Source organism: Pollachius pollachius (genome assembly GCF_949987615.1).
Source record: "Pollachius pollachius genome assembly, chromosome: 11".
Classification (NCBI taxonomy): domain Eukaryota; kingdom Metazoa; phylum Chordata; class Actinopteri; order Gadiformes; family Gadidae; genus Pollachius; species Pollachius pollachius.
The window spans coordinates 20350260-20368022 of record NC_136944.1 but is presented as its reverse complement, the minus strand read 5'-3'; the positions used below and the strand labels follow the sequence as shown (position 1 = coordinate 20368022).

The 17763-nt window shown below is 48.6% G+C and overlaps 2 protein-coding genes across 2 annotated transcripts in view; one reads left to right on the top strand and one right to left on the bottom strand.

Moving 5' to 3' along the window:
* Positions 1-3231: 3231 nt before the first annotated feature.
* tfap4 (transcription factor AP-4 (activating enhancer binding protein 4)) lies at positions 3232-9744 on the bottom strand. Its single transcript, XM_079746926.1, has 7 exons — positions 9476-9744; positions 7476-7641; positions 6513-6611; positions 5581-5751; positions 4915-5061; positions 4024-4191; positions 3232-3559 (listed from the first exon to the last, which is right to left on the bottom strand). Exons 1-7 carry the CDS (start codon positions 9562-9564, stop codon positions 3410-3412), a joined length of 990 nt encoding a protein of 329 aa, XP_079603052.1. The 5' UTR covers positions 9565-9744; the 3' UTR covers positions 3232-3409.
* Positions 9745-12363: 2619 nt separating this feature from the next.
* glis2b (GLIS family zinc finger 2b) overlaps positions 12364-17763 on the top strand; it is a 28204-nt gene continuing 22804 nt past the window's right edge. Inside the window, exon 1 of the mRNA XM_079746951.1 lies at positions 12364-12491. The gene's annotated coding sequence lies outside the window, so the exon portion shown is untranslated. The remainder of the gene's footprint in view (positions 12492-17763) is intronic.

Sequence of the window (17763 nt, the reverse complement as noted above, 5' to 3'; positions counted from 1 at the left end):
ATTATTCTGACTTTACAAAGGCACAAGCCTCGTTATTCCCAAAACTTTTCTTAAAAGAAAAAAAATTGCTTCTTGACGACTCTGTCCGCGGACAGGTCTAACAAAAAAAACAAAACGTTATGCAGGAAAGCGTGAGTACGAGACGGTGAGGATAGCACGACAAAATAGAGATGGGATGGATTACGATGGAAGAGCGGCACAAGGAAAATTAGATCGTGAGGAGCAGGAAGAGGCAGAATGAGCAAGGGAGTGCGACATGTTGGGCGTTCAACTCGCAACCTCAGGAGTGTCCGCTGATCGGCTTATTTGATACAAAACAAAAGGCTGCTTCTGGTGGGATACAGTATAAGTGCTTTATGATCTGAACCTCCGTTTAAAACGATAAAACAAAGTTGCCTACCTACCCTGGTCTGTCTGTAGACCACTGATATGTGTGATATCTTCACATGCATTTCACAAACACGCACACATAGTGTAAAGCAGAGATGGAACCAAAATAGTGCCTGGCTTCAGTAAGACGAAACAGTAAAACATACACGTGAAACACATGAAAGTCAGTCCCTCCAGAAAAACGCGATTATGCGATCGCATAATTCAACGCGTAATCAGCCGTCCGTAATCAAGTCCGCATATTCATGCGGGGGCTGCATTTTTTCAAATACGCCGCACTTTCACCGCATAAATTGCCGATTTCCGCGGAAAATATGTGGGGCTTGCATGATTTCATAATCCCCGCATTTGCGTTGCAAAAAAGTCACATATATCTTAGCAGAAAGTTGAAAAATGTTGCGTTTACTTCACACAAGAGCATGGAAACGTTATGAAGTGACGTAATTACACGACGTGAACGTCATCGAAAAGCTGCATTTTTCGCAAGTTCTTGCATTTTTTGGCAAGTTCCCGCAATTTGTGCAACTTCCCGCAATTTCATCACATAAAAATTGCATAAATATGCCGAATATTTCATTGCATTTTTTAAGAAAACATGCCGCATAATCAAGGATTTTTGGCCGCAACAATCACAAAAAAACGCCGCATTTTTCTGGAGGGACTGGAAAGTTGTAAAAATAAAGCAGGAGCGCACAAAAGGGAGCATACATCATTCAGGTCACGTGTTTAAAGGGTAATCCACTGTTTTGTTTCTTTTTAGTGTGCAACATTTTAAGTACGTAGCATGTTAAAACATATCTGTCCAGCAGTTCAATGTTCCATGTATGCAAAACAGGACAAAATGGACACACAAGACATTCGGCAGGGTGACGCCAAAATCAACACAAGTGGAAATTGTCTACTTACTAAATAGAAGTAAATGTAATTAAAGTGTATTTCTTGGAATGTCTAGATTTCATGTATGGAATTTCCGTGGGAGTAAACAAATTGAAAATCAAAAAAACCCCTCTCTGAGGAATGATATCAGGCTGCACCTAATTTAAACCGCACACAGCAATCGCCTGGAAAGGTAATCAAGTACAAGATTGCTCTCAGAATCCATTTGTGTGTGTGTGTGTGTGTGTGTGTGTGTGTGTGTGTGTGTGTGTGTGTGTGTGTGTGTGTGTGTGTGTGTGTGTGTGTGTGTGTGTGTGTGTGTGTGTGTGTGTGTGTGTGGGACTCAGTGGCCCATCTTCAAGGGTCTACAACAGGGCGGTCTGTTAAGACCAGACGTCTACATTAAGGCTGACCCCAGGGGGCCTCGTGTTGGTGGGGGGCCCGTTACGACCGCGGCTCTTAGTAAGGCAAGCTGCCGCTTCTCCCCGCCCGCCCCCCCAACACCGGTCTTAACAGCAGGGTCACTCACGTGTGGGTGGGTGGGGGGAAACATTTAAATTCAAGTTCCATATCAACCAACATCATGAACCATGGTTCATTAATGCCCAATAGGGCAACGAGACAAAGAGATAAACAAGGACAATAAACGGAGGAATGCATAGCGCACGTGTGCACTGCGATACACCCTGTGATACACCCCCAGCCCCCGGTGTGACATCGACCCCTCCCTCCCCTTTCCCTGCGGCATCGAACTAAAGTAATTTCACTGGGCGTTTTTCAAATGCTTGCTGCAAGCATTCCTTCATGGATGCTTTGATCAAGACCAGCCCCCCCCCCCCCCCCCTGTTTAATTCAGCAGCTACCCTCATATATACAAAACCATACTGAGTGAGGAGTTGAATAATGGGTCTCAGCGGACTGCGGTTCGTGTTCTGCGCGTTATGCCGACACGTGTTGCACAGCGGGGAGGCCACAGATTCTGGGGCACCGCTGTCTTCTGTTTAGCTGGAGGGGGGGGGGGATGGTGAGCCCACACTGGGAGTCACATGACCACAGTTAAGCTCTTGTTAGCCAGCTCATATAAGTCAAATTTGCATTGGGGGACATATCAGAAGCAGCAGCCCATCATTGGGTTTATAGGGTGGGGGGCGCGCCATGGCCACGGTTATAGATGGGGACCACCAGGAACCCAGCCCGGCAACAACATACAAAAAAAACACACAAACAAGAATAAGAGGGAGGGGTAAGGTGCACTCACCCCTTACCCCCCTCCCTCAGTTTTCCTTTCCCACGAGCACCAATCAGACGCGACCACCGCGGCACTCCGCCTTGTGTTTCGGTCCAATCACCTTTTTTCCTCCCGCTTTTTTGTTTTCACCTCGGTAACAGCGAGCGGCCCAGGTGAACACAACATGACGACAAAATAACATTTCATGGCGGAGGAGATGAAGGCCTCGTCGACGAGGAATGGAGGCGGTGTGCAGCGAGAGCTCCGGTGTGGGGGCGAGGGGATACGAAGCACCCTGCTGGGGCTCATGGTCGCGCTCTGCTCCCGGTGGGGGAGGGGGGAGGGGGGAGGGGGGAGGGCGAGAAACGACAGACGCAGCTTTGAAGCAAGTCCAAAAAAAATACAAAAAAGGAAGGATCCACCAGAAGGAATGAAGAAGAAGAAGAAAAAAAAACATGGAGATTATAGCAGGCGTTCAAAGCAGCAAAGTCAGAGCGCAGGGGGATGGCCGGGGCGGGGAGAGGGGGGGGGGGGCATGATTGAAGAGCTTATAAAAACAGTATTTCAGTATTTGGCTCCGGGATCGTCGTCGCTGTCGATGCGCGAGGCCCGAGCGAAGACGCTGAGCGAGAGACACTGAACAGGAAGTTTGGAGCGTCAGGAGCGTCTAAGTGTAAACCAATGGGGGGGGGGGGGGGGGGCTGCCTCGGAGGCACAGCATGTACAAGTGTAGATCACAGAGTGCTTCTTTTTCAAAAATTGTCTACCAACAAATTCGGTCCATTTAACCCCCACAGCGCTGTCGGGCGGGGGCGGGCCCCCCGTTTAGTTTGGGGTGGGGTGGGGGGGGGGGGGGCCGTGAATGAACGTGCGCGCGTGGGTCATCGGTAGGCTGGAGATGTGATGTGGCGTTGCTCAGGGCAACAGTGAGTCGTCGGCGCCGTCGCTGTTGGAGGCCGTGTCCGAGGCGGCCGGGCTGGAGAGGGCGCGGCCCGAGGACACGATGACCGCCCGCCGCTGGTCCTCCTCGCCCGCGCACACCCGGCCCTCGATGTGCTGGATCGCCTGGACGCAACGAGAGGGGAGGGACACGCGTTAAAAAAGGAAGGGATTCAACTGAAGCAGCAACAGCACCCTCTGGTGGACGTGTGCAGTAAATACCCATCCGCGTTTAATACAGTCTGTCGTCATCGGCCATGCAGCCAAAAACGTAAACAAACCAAGGTACGATGTGGAAGTTTATATTTAGGAGTATCGGTGTACTTCTCAATGCAAACTGTGTCTCCTTTTACTCAGCAGTTAGATGCATAGCAAAGTTGACATTCAGATTTCTGAGTGATTTGCTGGAGTGAATGTTCAAGATTAGGTCATAAAGGCCAACTGTATGAACCATTGACAAAAAACATCCCAAATTTCAATCGGGGAAGCTTTTCTGGTGATCAACATTGAATCTAATTATGCTCCGCAAAAATAAATAAATAAAAAGCCTGCACAAAAAGAAGACACACAAGAGCTTTCCATGGGCCTACCTGAACGATGGTGTCCAGGTTGTGTCTGGACGTGGACACGGTGTTGATGACGGACGCCGGGCCCATGGTTACCACGGTGACGTGATGCGGATGGGGAGTCTGGGCCGGCGCCGGAACGATGACCGTGGCGTGGTGGGTGGGGGAGGGGGGGCTGGCTGGGGCCGATGCCTGGAAGAATAAAAAAAAAAAAAAAGGCATATCCATCCAGAGTTCATCGAGTAGGCTTCGGAAAAATCACCTTCATGTGCCGGTCAGGGACCAAACAGAAGGGTAAGACACACAAACACACAGGCAAGTAACTATTGATTGGGTCTAGTGTGGAAGGCTGAAACAGAACACTGAGCAGGAGACAGCAGGGCTGGAAGGAGATCAGTCGGCTGGCCATTGACTGACTGTGAAAAGTGCCCCGGCTGGAGATAGCTCAGAGTCTGGGGGTTAATGAATCCCCACCCAGCCGACTGCTAAGGCTAGTGTGACGGCTAGGCTACAGAGTCAGAAGGAGCCGGTGGCGTCTGCAGGGCGCTAGGTAGAAGGCTGCCTGGTGTTTTTAATTGTTAAAAACAATTGTTTTTGCTTTATTACCTTTTTTATGTTATTGGGGTTACATTACTTTATTGATATGTTATATATTAATATACCCTGTATTTGGCATAGCCACATAGCATCACAAAAGTGGCTAGGATGTTTCATTCCAAGCCCGAAGACACCTGGATACAGCTTTGCTTTAAGCCTCCTTAGCAAGACCCCAGCCTGCCTGCTTCACACACACATACAGGAACACACACGCATGTGGGAAGGAAAAGTCATCTCGGCTAAACGCCATTCCGCCATGCGAGCGACCAAGCGGTGAGCGCGGCGACGGCCGTCGAGGGCGGCGGTCGCGGCACGTACCTGCGGGCTGCACGCCGGAGTGACGTCCATGTCCAGTTGCTCATGCTTGTGGTGCAGCTGGGCCAGGCTGGGGACGCGCTGCTCGGGAACCTGCTGGGTGATCACCTTCAGCCTCTCTGGGTGCAGCTGGGCGTCCACGCTCTCCATCTGAGGGCGTCGCACCACATCATCATTACGACGCTGTGATGAGGATGGTTTTAGGATCAGGATCCAAACCTCGTCAGGTTGTAATTCTGACGGCCAATGGGACGATTCGTGGTATGTTTCATGTTACATTTTATTTTGAATTAGACAATTTTGTTTTGATTTTACTCATCATCCCATGACCTCGTGTTTGTTTACCATTCATCTTTTTCATTTCTTTGCTTTGTTTTTGTCCTCTATGTTGAATGTGGAATATGTTCATAAATACAAAGCATTATTCTTTTGACTGTTGCCAAAGAGGAACCAAATACTTCCATGCGACCCATGAATGACTGGATGACCTTCTGGTTAGGTAGGCTATTCTGATTGGTTGGCATGAGTGCGGCGTGTCATTGTGGGCCCATGACAACACTATTTCAACCAATCAGAAGAAAATTCCTTTATAAATGCCTTTTTTTTTGCTAACCAAGCAGTTGTGCCACTTGTTGCATTAGCTAAACCCAGGACTGTGTTCCACCTCACCTGCTCCTCGAGCATCATGCGGACCGAGCGCTCCTTTGCCAGCTGCTGTCTCAGCTCGATCATCTCCCTCCTCAGGTCCTCCGTCTTCTCCTCCTCCAGGATGTCCGGGGAGCCGATGCCTTCGTCCTTCTCCTCCGTGCGCCTCCTCTTTGGGGAGGACCCGCTGAACTCCTTATCGGGGGCAGACAGGGGAACCCAGAGTTAGTGGAGTTAGCGGACTATATTGAATATATTTAATATAATTGGATGCATTCCAGCACCTTGTTGAATTGATTTGACAGAGTTTTTCTTATGCACATTTAAAATGTGGAGAGAGTTTTAGATCAGGCAGTAGAGTGGGTCTACTTGTCACCGGAAGGTTGCTAGTTCAATCCCCAGTGAGACACCTAAAACTAACTGCTGCCTACTTTAAATTCAGGTGAAGATTACAGCGCCCAAGAAGCTATCGACTCCTCCCCTGCACCTCACGCACGCCGGCCGAGCGGGTTGACCAGCGGGTTGGAACCAGAAGGTTACTGGTTCAATCCCCGGCTCCACCTAGCTGATTGAGACACCTACCCTGCTCCCGCCTTGCATGGTTGGCTCCACTGTCATTGTGTGAATGTATGGACAGTTTTTGCTTTGGACAAAAGGTTCTGCTTAATGCCTTAGGTGTAAATATAAAGATCTTAAAATCAGAAATATATTTAATTGATTAAAATAATAAGTAGAGGTGTCAGTCATTTATTTCACATTCAAACTAATTGTAAAAAGAAAAGAAAACTAAAAGAAAACTACATTTAAATGGATGACTACCGGTACAAATATGTAGTCCTCCATTCTCAGTGAGCTGAAAAACATGTGCAGCGATTCATCACCCTGTGGTTCTTCACTGTAGAAATACCCCTCACTGACGATGCCGGCTAAGAGATCTGTTACATGCTGTGCCTCACCTGTATGAAGCGTTTGAGCTGATTGTTCTGATTCAGAAGCCTCGTCTTCTCCTGCTCCAGGCTAAAGATGTAGTCTGTGGTCTGCTGTAGTATGGCCGCCTGGGCAGGAGAGAACAGAGTTAACAAGGCGACCGCAGCCACCGCAGTAACCCTACACTGGAGCTGGGACGTTTAGTCCTGCTCCGTGCCAGGTTTTCACTGCAGCCGACACTGTAGCCGCAATTATTATTGTTGCATTACTCTCTTGATTTTCTGGTTGGTTTTTATTCCTTCAGCAGCTGAAAATCCGAAACTATTCGGAACGAAAGTAATGGCTGCATTGCAAAGTGTCTACAGCACGGTTCTTAAGAGGAGATTCTCGGTGTGATGCCTTCCCTAGGAGGGATGTTGGAGTGTAGGATGCATTTACATTTAGCAGATGCTTTTAGCCAAAGCGACTTACAACGTTTCACACGCACATTCACACACCGACGGCGGAGTCAACCATGCAGATCGACATCCAGCTCGTCAGGAGCAGTTAGGTTGAGCTGTCTCGCTCAGGGACACCTCGACACTCGGCTAGGAGGAGCTGGGGATCCAACTAGCAACCTTCCGGTTACAAGTCTACCCGCTCTACCTACAGAGCTACGCCAAGGCATGAGTTGAGCCTGGCTTCATTCAGATGTTACCACAGTCGGTCTTGTTTGGAGACGTTGTGCCCGCTTTTACGGACAAGGAGGCAGAATTACAAAATATTCAATTGAATTCAATATGAATAACTCCAGGTCATGTCACCTAAAATACTAGCAAAAAAGCAGAGGAGTGTAGTTCCCACACACACCCAAGTAAGGTAAGGGCCACGTCATTTTTGGTTTATCCGCGGTGCTTTAATTCGGGTTAAGACTACAGAGCCCAAGACTCCTTGCTACCTCAGGCGCGTCGGTCGCCACGGGGCTGTGAGTGGGCGGGGGGGGGGGGACCCACCTTGCTGAGCTTCTCCCCGTCGCTGTGGGGGATCAGCGTCTTGAGCGACTGGAAGCCGGCGTTGATGCTCTGCATGCGCCGCCGCTCGTTGCTGTTGGCGATCTCCCGGCGGATGCGGCGTTCCTGGTCCCTCGCCGTCTCCGGCGTCAGGGGGATGTTGGCCAGGCTGGGGACAGCATATCCATTACACGCACGCACGCAGATGTACGCAGACAATGTTATGCTGGACTACACACACACACACACATTCATAGACATGATAACACACACACACACACACACACACACACACACAAACACACACACACACACACACAATCACACTCTTTGGTAGACCTCAGACTAAAAATGCTGGTGGTTGAATTCTTGTGATCTTCTCCACTTTGGGAAGGAGCACCTCAACAGATTGAGACCATTTGGTTTTACTTTTCCTGATAAAGATTTCACTTAAAGCGTCGCAGTGAGAAATGCTGAAACTGTTAATTGCTTTTTGATGCATGTTGATGCTGCCATTCAAATATGGGCTCAGTTATATTTAATATGCTACATTACTTGATTGTTACACTTTTTTTTTGTGTGTGTGACCATATTTGAATGGGATATCAGAAAATGTCCAAAAATATAATATGTCTATACTAGGATAAAAAACAATATTGCATTAATATATATATATAAGTAAAATGACGAAAATCCATATAACCCTGTATCGCCGAGATCAGGTTTAGGTAAATATTATCTGTATCCTACCAACTAAACTGTTAATGGTAAATACTGAAAATGAGCAAAGAGACAAAGATAAGTGTGTGCCAAGAACTGACATTCAACGCATACACAGATTATAAATAGGAAAAAGGCTATTGCATCACTAAAAGGGTAATTGTATATGTATAATATACCACTTTTAAGTTATATTATTCAGCGTCAACTGGGGCGTTATGGCAAGGGAGACTACAAATAATACATAGGACTACATTTCCCGTGTAACCCAGCAGATTCCTCCGCCTCCATGTAGGAAAGAGGCTGCAGACGAGACGCATTGACGGGCCTTGTGTAACATACACACCCCCTTATTAACACAACTACCAGCCTGTTCGTTTTTTGGGTAACAATTTGGTTTAAAATTTGCTCGAAAACAACCTAAATCATTTATGAAACACACGCAAACGCAACACCTAATAACAGCGCGTTTAAACTAGCCCATTCGTTTCCTCCGCCATTACAACAATGCGACTCCGCTTCCCCTCCGCCTGTCCATGCGGCAGCATGGCAGAAGCGCTGCTTGAAACGACGCAATGTAAACGACACGGTGCGCACTGTAACCGAGCTAAAAAGACACAAGCGCAACACTTTCGTCGAATGTGTAACCGTAAACAAAAGGACGAGTCTGTCCCGCCCGTGTAAACGGTGCTGCAATGCTTCAAAACAAGCGTTTAGCGCCAGACCCACATCACTTTTTTAGCACGGACCACAAGCATGGCCGCACTATCCTTAATAACTTCAGACCGCTCGGATCGTAATCGACCAACACTAGCCCCTCAACACGGGTATACAGGCTAATCTTATATATTCCTCCCATTCTAACGAAACCACTCGTCGTGTACTTATGCAAATTAGACACACGCGTATCCAAAACGCGTGTTATTTAAAACGCACTAGTGATGCACTCGCCACAGTGGAGAAGCGTGGCGTGTATGTAACCACGTGGTTTGTGTTTGTTCGCCCCAAAAAACGTATCGATTTATCAAGTGGAGTACATATGTGGTCACGTTTGAAGCAGCGGGGTGTCGCGCCTGCGGTCAAGCGCACCGGCCGAATAATGATCATTGTGTCGGGGTTTCATGGCCTTTGAATCCCGCTCATCAAGAGTGGCTCTTGTACACAATAACACACCAAATCGAGCATGTTCCTTCAACCTCCTGTTCCCTGCGCGCCGACGTAACCCGTATCGCTGTGGTGCAGTGCATTAGATAAAGCAATAATGAATCAACACGTATACACACCTACACAGTCCCCCAATCACTTCTTTCTCCGTTTTCCTAAAATGTTGCAAGGAGGGCACCTTCTGAGTGGGTACCATGAAATACTCCATGATGGCCAGTCCAGCTTTGGTCACCGAATTATTGTTGCGGGATTAAAAACAATGTCGAAGTTGCAAACAAGTCCTTTGGTCCAAAAGGTGCGTGATTCCCCGCATTCAGATGTAAATCCGTGTCTTTATTATGCAGTAGTAGCTGGCTGCAGAGTTGTAATGTTACTCGACTTCCAGCTGATGGGGAACCCTCGTTGTGAGTGGCGCTCTATCGGTAGCTCACTCCCCTCCCTCTTTCTCTTTCACCCGCTGCATGTACGTGTACGAGTGTGTGCGTGTGTGCGTGCGTGTGTGTGCGTGTGTTCATGCGTGTGTGAGTGTGTGTGTGTGTGTGTGTGTGTGTGTGTGTGTGTGTGTGTGTGTGTGTGTGTGTGTGTGTGTGTGCAGCTGATCAGATGGCTTTCAAGGCGGGAAACAGCTGGTAGGAATCACACAGCACTACCCAAAGCCTCCTTCCGCGGGGACAGGGACTGCATGTAAACAATGGGTAATTTTGCGTAAACAGATGCAAACTGCCCGATCACTTATGCGGTTCATTATATTAGAAATAAAGTAAAAACAAAAATAAAAATCTAGTTCTCGATTATAATATATTTTTTCGCATTGACCTAATACAGTTAACAGCCATGTCATTACCGGGGCGTATACTCCAGTGACACGGATATATGGACAGACGGTATGAGCTGACGGCGGGGATCCGAGGGCAGTATCGATCTCTGCAGAGCGTTTAAACAGCTGCGCCTGTTTCGGCTCACAACGCTGGACGTTTCAGCAGGCTAGTAGAACAGGAGGGAGATGAGGATATGCGGTAACCTAATAGCCACACAGACACCGTGAAGCCTGCGGGCAGTCTTCTGAAGGAGGTCTCCTGAGGGAGGTCTTCTGAAGGCATACTCCTCGCACCCGGAATTGTCTATAACACATTTTGGGCGGGTCTATGTTTTGTAGAATATATAGGCTGCAATCAATCATTATTGTAGGTAATATTTGTAATTATGTATCAGTACCTTTGATATTCAAACATTTAAATTGCAAATATAAAAAAAATAACTTACAAAAAAAAGCCTGACTTCTAGTTATTCAATTCCATAACCCTATGAAGGTAATGAGCCTATCTTTATTGCATCGAATTGGTAATTCTTTATGTAAGGCGTTCGAATTAGCCGTGTGGAACCGTGCTGAACCGAATATTTGTACGGTTATTATTGCATTAGCATTCAACTCGCTAATTTAAATTATATATACTGCCGACATTCTGCTGTACCGATGCTTCCTCATAGTGTCGTCGGGAAGGAGATGCTGCTTGCCACACACACACACGCACACACACGAACATGCACGCACGTAAATAGATGCGCACATGCAAGCATACATAGACAAACACGCACACGCCCGCACACACATACATGCGCGCGTTTATGTATTATCATTTAATTGCTACTGTAATAATACCGCCAATTGGATGCAATGTAATCCACAAGTATGCTAATGGCAACCACTGTGAGAATGAAGTGTATCTGCGTTGTAACACATTCGACCACAACGGTTAAGGCAATTGTCTTCGTATGCCCTCACTATGAACTTTCCAGTCATTATCGTGCCTTTTCAATGAGAATAAACACGTTTGCAGCAATGTGGATTTCAGGATGTGTTCTGGCTGTTCGTAGAGAAAAACAGCTAGATGACTGCAGACCCTAAAAATCGAAAAAATATCAAGTACTTTAAGTAAAGATAGGCCGCCTCAGAATAAAAGTCTCATTAAATGTAGCCTAGTCCTATTTAACTATAACCTGTTGCTCATGGCCTCATGTTGACATTACGTTGTAGACCTGTTATAAAAACCATATATGCTTTTTGGGAACTAGCTTATGTTTAAAGTGTCCCCCCCCCCCCCCCCCCCCAATAACAACGTTTAGACGTTGTTATTAGTTCGGTTAATTTTCGTTGTTCAATTTGATCCACATCAGGGCTGTATGGTGGACCGGAGGAGACGAGGATCCGGGGACCGCCCATGGCGGAGGGGCGGAGCCAGCAAGCACGCGCTGAGCTGGCAGAGTCTGGGCTAGTCCGCCGCGCGCGACGAGAGGGAGACACGGGCTGGCGCGGGTCCGGGTGTGCTGTCTGCTGCTCTCGAGACGGACGAGAGAGAGAGAGAGAGAGAGGGGGAGACCGGAGAGCGACGACCACGTCTCCTGGAGTACGAGGCATAAGAAGAGGAAGAAGAAGAGGAGAGGAGTCAGGACACTCGGAGAAAACTAATAAATCCCCCCCCCCTCCCTCCCTCCCCACTCGAGTATACTCGGACTCGGCGTCTGGGGAAAAAAGCACCGAGGGAAGACCCCCTGTCTTCGTGACATCTCTGTTGAGTGCCCAGCGCACCTCTCCCAGCCCCCCCCCAAAGGAACGACCACCCATAGGAAGAGCAAGTTGACCAGCGTTGCCATGAGGCGATGCACTTAGGGAGCACTGACGACCCTCGCGCCTCTGGTCTCGAACGCATGACAGCCGAAGACGTCTTAATTTTCCTGACGGCAACAGTTAAGAATACGGATTTTGGTGTTTACATTATTTTTTTGACGGATCGGCTATGGCAAGACGATATATCACTTCACGGCATCGTATTTAAGTATCACGCCGTGTAGTCTGCTCTATAGCTGTGGAATTAACCATTAACGTGCAGTGTGGCGTTATGTTTTTTTAGTGTTTAAAATTATGCTGACAATGGTCTGGGAACGGGCCGCTTCGATGGACACCTAGTATCGTTTTTTCCCCGTTTTGTATTTCATATATATACTCGACTAGACGACATCACGTTTGAAGAAGTCGTTCGTCCTCCTTTTTTACGGAAACTCTTGCGTGGGAAGTTTGCGCCGAAGAGGGAACAAGTCGTAGAGAACTCTGCGGCATCCACATCATTGTACTCTACGGTAAGCCTTGTCCCCTGACCATCTCCACCACGCGCTTCGTGTATTTTTCTCAACGTGTCAGTCGCTCCACAGTTGGTATGGCACGGGTTTGTGTTCCGACGTGTCATGCATTTCAGCCCTGCAGAACGGCCCGGGTTCAAGCAGGGCAGCGCCGAGTGACCTATTTTCCGAGCCTACAGTGGTGCGTCGGTCATCTTGCAAGCTGCACTCCTCAGACTCAGATTGTAGTCCCAGGGCTTCCAGCGGTGTACGTGCCCCGGCAGCGTCTTTAGGATACAGGCAGACGGTATGTCAATGCCCGTTAGGCTACCAGAGCAACGTAGTTTGTTTGCGTGTCTCTGAAGGCACACACACACGCGCACGCACACACACACACACACACACACGCACACACACACACGCACACACACAAACTCTGCTAATCCCCTTTGGAGATATACTGTATGTTGGAGCCGAGTAGTTTATACTATAGCTAAACCTGCCCTGGACGCTCATCTGCTCATCCAGCTGTTGTTCTGTGTGGAGCTCAGTACTGCTCAGCTCGTAATGAGCTCCAAGCTGATGTCACAACAGCATATAAAGAGTTAAACATATGCAATCCGCAAATATGAATGAACTGTTTACCCGTATTGTGCCATTGAGAGGAAACACCTATGTATAACGAAACGATTCAGGGGGTTTTTGTTTCACGCGTGCACTTTTATTCCGGTGCATGTGCGTATCTGGTTTATAACAACTCATTAAACGCCCAGTTTGTTGAGGTTCACCATGTCATGTGGGCCCTCGTATAGGAACTATTTTCCTCCAATTAAGCAATTCCACTGTCCCTAATTGTGTGCACATTGAGTCCTGGTTTGGGAGGAGGTCTCTCCCTATTGGCTGCCTCCCGTGGGCCTATTGTCCCGGGCACAACAACACAGGGCCCTGTGCTAGATTGGACAACGGCCTGATCATTAAAACGCAAAGGGCCACAGTACCCCAGCAGAGCCCCTATCAGGGGGCCATGGGAGCCTTCGTAACTAGTATGTGCTGAGGCACGTATGAGTGTGTGTGTGTTTGTTTCTGTGTGTGTGTGTGTGTGTGTGTGTGTGTTTGTGTGTGTGTGTTTCTGTGTGTGTGCGTGTTTGAGTGAGTGTGTGTTTGTGTGACGTGTGTGTGTGTGTTTCTGTGTGTGTGTGTGTTTGAGTGAGTGTGTGTTTGTGTGACGTGTCTGTGTGTGTGTCTATACACCAACACTGACAGCATCAACCGGAGTGTCTGAAACGCGGTACCGCTCTTTGTAACTCCATATGCACGATGTTGACTCGTGGAGCGCTTTGATACGAGGCGTGTTTTGATTAAGTGCTGTGTAAACACGTTTAAACTGGAACCCGATCTGGAACCCCTTCCCCCCCCCCCCTCCCCGAGGGTCTGTTATTTAATCCACAGCCTCTCTCTGAACCGCCGGGGCGGCCATGTTGCAAGTGCTGGTCGCGTTCTTATCCTGATGTTTTGTTTATGCAATCAGCTGGTGAGCACTGAGGCATGACCCCGTTCAGCCGCAGGTCAGCCGAGGTGTCCACCACTAGGCTGGACCACAGAGTGCGTAGAAGAGGACCCACCACTGTCTATCCCCACGCTGGTTCTCGAACAGTTCTTTCCTTTGTGAGCGGTTCGTCGCTGACTGGCTTGGGAGGAAAGGAACTGTCAGCCTCACTACAGGTCCAGATGTCCGAAGGGATCCAGTTGTGAATCTCCGCTGGCATTCCACACTCAACACGTTCAGTGTGTGTGTGTGTGTGTGTGTGTGTGTGTGTGTGTGTGTGTGTGTGTGTGTGTGTGTGTGTGTGTGTATGCGTGTGGGTTTGTGTGTGTGTGTGTGTGTGTGTGTGTATGTGTGTGTTTGTGTGTGAGAGAGAGTTAATGTGTGTGTGTGTGTTGTGTAGAGCAATGTTCAGATGCAGACACGCAGACAGCTGCTCCATGAGCAACAGTTTGATACTGATGTATTATACTGGTGGTGAAACTACATTCATACTACAGCACAGTTCATATCACCCTCCACCACCAACACCACCACCACCACCACCCAGCCACCACACTGGAGAGAGCTTCATCTGCCCAATTCAAGTAACGGGTTGTCTGGGTAAACAGGCCTCTCTCTCGGCCTTGGAGCAGGGTGGTTTCTTCACTTCAGTAATTGGTCTGCGTCATTAGGCCCGCCCCTCACCACAAGTGTGACATCATGCCCCTGGAGCCCCACAGACGTTCTCAGTGAGAAGCAGCTGCCGGGCCGAGTGTGGAAAAAGGTGGGTCCTCACGGAGGGGTCCTGCGTCATCCAGCGCAAACCCTCCCCGCCATGGAGCCGTGGGCTGGTGGAAACCCACAGGACTCGCTCGCACTCGTGTTGTGGAAAACGTTTAAAAAGGCTCAGGAACTCCTAGAAACCCAAAGACGTCCCTGTACAAACAAGGTCGCGCGTTGTCGACAAGTTGTCGTGTCGCAAAGTGGAACGTCAAATCAAAAGTACACCTTTTACAACCTTTATGCTATAGCTTTCCCTGTGTGCAAGGGCTATGTTGGGAGAGCCAGGGCAGTGTGAGTTTCTGGGTTAATATCCTAGCACGGCTCCCGTTGCTGCCAGGGATTACTAAAGACAATGAAAGGTGTCTACAGCCGGGCGGAAGGATGACAGGAGGCCAGCAATAGAGATGCATGCAACCTCACTCCGGGAAGCCCAGAGTCTAAAGTGTTCAGGTTCATGTGGGCAAAAGACTCTTCATTATCCACCAGCATGCATAAAAGGCTGCTGTGCTCAGAGGGCCTATAAGCTTTAAGCTACCTTCAATGTTATATCTGCCATCAAGGGAAGACAATGCCGTAAAAAAGAATCAGACTCTGTGATGTTTTCCAACATGTGGTCGGTCAAAGATGTTTGCAAAAGTCTTTCTAGTGTTGTAGCTATTCCCAAGACTCTGCTCAAGGCCTCGATTCCAGGATTTCTCCAGAAAGCTGTTGAAGAAATGTTTGCCTCTTGGACACCCACGGTGTACAAACGCTTTGATATCAGATGGTCAAGGCGAGGAGACAGGCCGCAACACACGGGAGGAATTTTATTACTTATGAACTTGACAGAAAATATTGCAATACTCTGTCATGTTTCCTACTCGACAGGTAGGAACCTCGCGCAACACCTCCTGTAGAGACTGAAATACCTTTCCTCTGGCAAAATAACAGTATTGCAGCATAATGGCTTGAAAATACAAATATGTTTTTGAGGTGTGTCCACTGTCCTAACACGTCGAATAGAGGAGCAAGTCTAAGCTCTGCCTCCTGACCTCTGTTTGGCCCACAACGCCGTTATAAATGCCAGCGAGAGGACATGTCCTCTCAGCTGCAGTCACGCGTCTCTTTCCCGGGGTTAGCTGCAGAGAGGATGAGGGCAATGTGTTGGGTCTCATGCCGGGATTCGCCCTGAAGCTTAAAAGCTTGTGCAGAACGCTCCCTATTTGTATGCATGTCTTGGTTGATGAGTCACCACACACACTTTCAGGTCTACTCACCACGCTTTCATCAGCTTCATCATTCGGAACACTACAATGACAACCAGCCGGTATCTTTTGGATTTATCTGCCCACCCAAACCCCGGCGAGAGGAACAGTTCTCTCGCTAATTGCACCCACTGCTCCTGTTTGTGTTTCCGTAATGTATCGCTGCACTCTGATCGGCTCTTGGCCACCTTTTGAGGCCGTTGGATAATGCTGGCAAATGGGTGCTGGAAGGACGCGCACCTTTGCAGCACAGCGTCTTTCGTCCCTGTCATTGTAGCCCAATGTCTCTGAGCTGTTATTACTCAGCCGGTAATTGCGGGCTGTAGAAGGTTACTGCCTACATGCTTCTCTGAGTCTTTGTCACGAAGAGCTGATGGTCCACTGTATGACCGTGTTATGAATATGATGTGATTGTAAGATTGCTGGATTGTTCGTCTCTCGGTCACTGATACTGGCCCTGTGCTTCCAATTCATCTAGTACATAGAGGGAAGAGAAAGGATCTATTAGATGACATTATACGGTTTTTATACCTTCCTTTAATCCATATTTTTAAATGTAATATTATGGAATTATATGGAAATCAGCATGCAGGGAACAAAGGCGCAGGAGAAGGGAGTTCCCCGGTAAAGGTTCAGAATCACCCGTCCCTCACCGCCAAATGGATCTTTCGACTTAGTCCAGTGAATGAGTCGGAGAACTAAACCCAAGAAGAAGGAGATCGTGGGCCTCCCAAATCCTCCAGTAATGAGTTACAGTGCAGGTGCCATCTCCACGGCCCGGTGCAATGTGTTGCTGATGTGTGTGTCTGCGCGGTGGGGTAAACGTTCACACTCCCGCTCACAAAGACTAAAGAAAATAGACAGAAGGGACAGGGAGCCCAGAAAGGCTTGGCTCACACACATACACACTGCCAGCGGGCCATCTGAAGGAAACTAGCGCATTCCATCCTGCCTCTCTGGCTGGCTCGGGTCAGGGACCACGCATTTTTCTCTGGTTAAACTATAACCACTAATAACCCTCCCTACCAGACCATTTCCCTCTGGAAACAAACCTTCCCCCTAGAGGGCAGGCTAGATATATGCCCATAAGCCCTTACCTTAACCTTAACCGAATCCACCTGTAATGGCACATCCTGGGGGTTGGAAGGGGGAGAGGGTATTGGGAGAGGGTTTTGTCTCTCCCAGAGGCCTGAAACTGGTGGAACTTTAGGGGTCAGTTCCTGTAGTGCAGACCTGTGTTTCCAAAATAAACACGGACACAACTCAGCCTCAGTCAGCCCACCCCACCACCTACCACCACCTCTCTCTCACTCTCTCTCTTGTGCTCGCTCTCTCTCTCTCTCCCACTGTTTCCCTTTAATGTCTGTGTGTAATGTTCCTAGCGTGAGAGAAAGTTCAGCTCACACAGGCGCACAGACAATTGACAGACTGTCTGGAGGAGAACGCATGGGACGGGGGAAAACCTTTGAGGCAAACTAGGAGGCAAAGGAGGAAAGCCAAATTTGAATGCGAAGAATGAGGGGGAACCACCAGCAGCATACAGACGTCCTTAGCACAGGATGCGAAAGGGAGGAGGAGGAAGACAGAGATTGTTTCCACAAAGCCTTAGTTGTCTCGGACTGGCTGCCAGGTGATGATGGACATGGTGCGGGGAAGGCCGTCTTGATAGGAAGGTTGGCCCGGGGAGGTGTGAATACTGACAGTATTATGCTAGCGGTGTTGTAGCATTTAAAGTGGAGAC

Excerpts from the sequence above, each read along its gene's own strand:
- tfap4 (XM_079746926.1), bottom strand. The coding sequence starts at position 9,564 with ATGGAGTATTTCATGGTACCCACTCAGAAGGTGCCCTCCTTGCAACAT. Across the intron at positions 7,642-9,475 it reads GTGATTGGGGGACTGTGTAG|CCTGGCCAACATCCCCCTGA; the intron begins GTGTGTATACGT and ends TGCTGTCCCCAG. Across the intron at positions 5,062-5,580 it reads GCATGATGCTCGAGGAGCAG|ATGGAGAGCGTGGACGCCCA; the intron begins GTGAGGTGGAAC and ends CGACGCCCTCAG.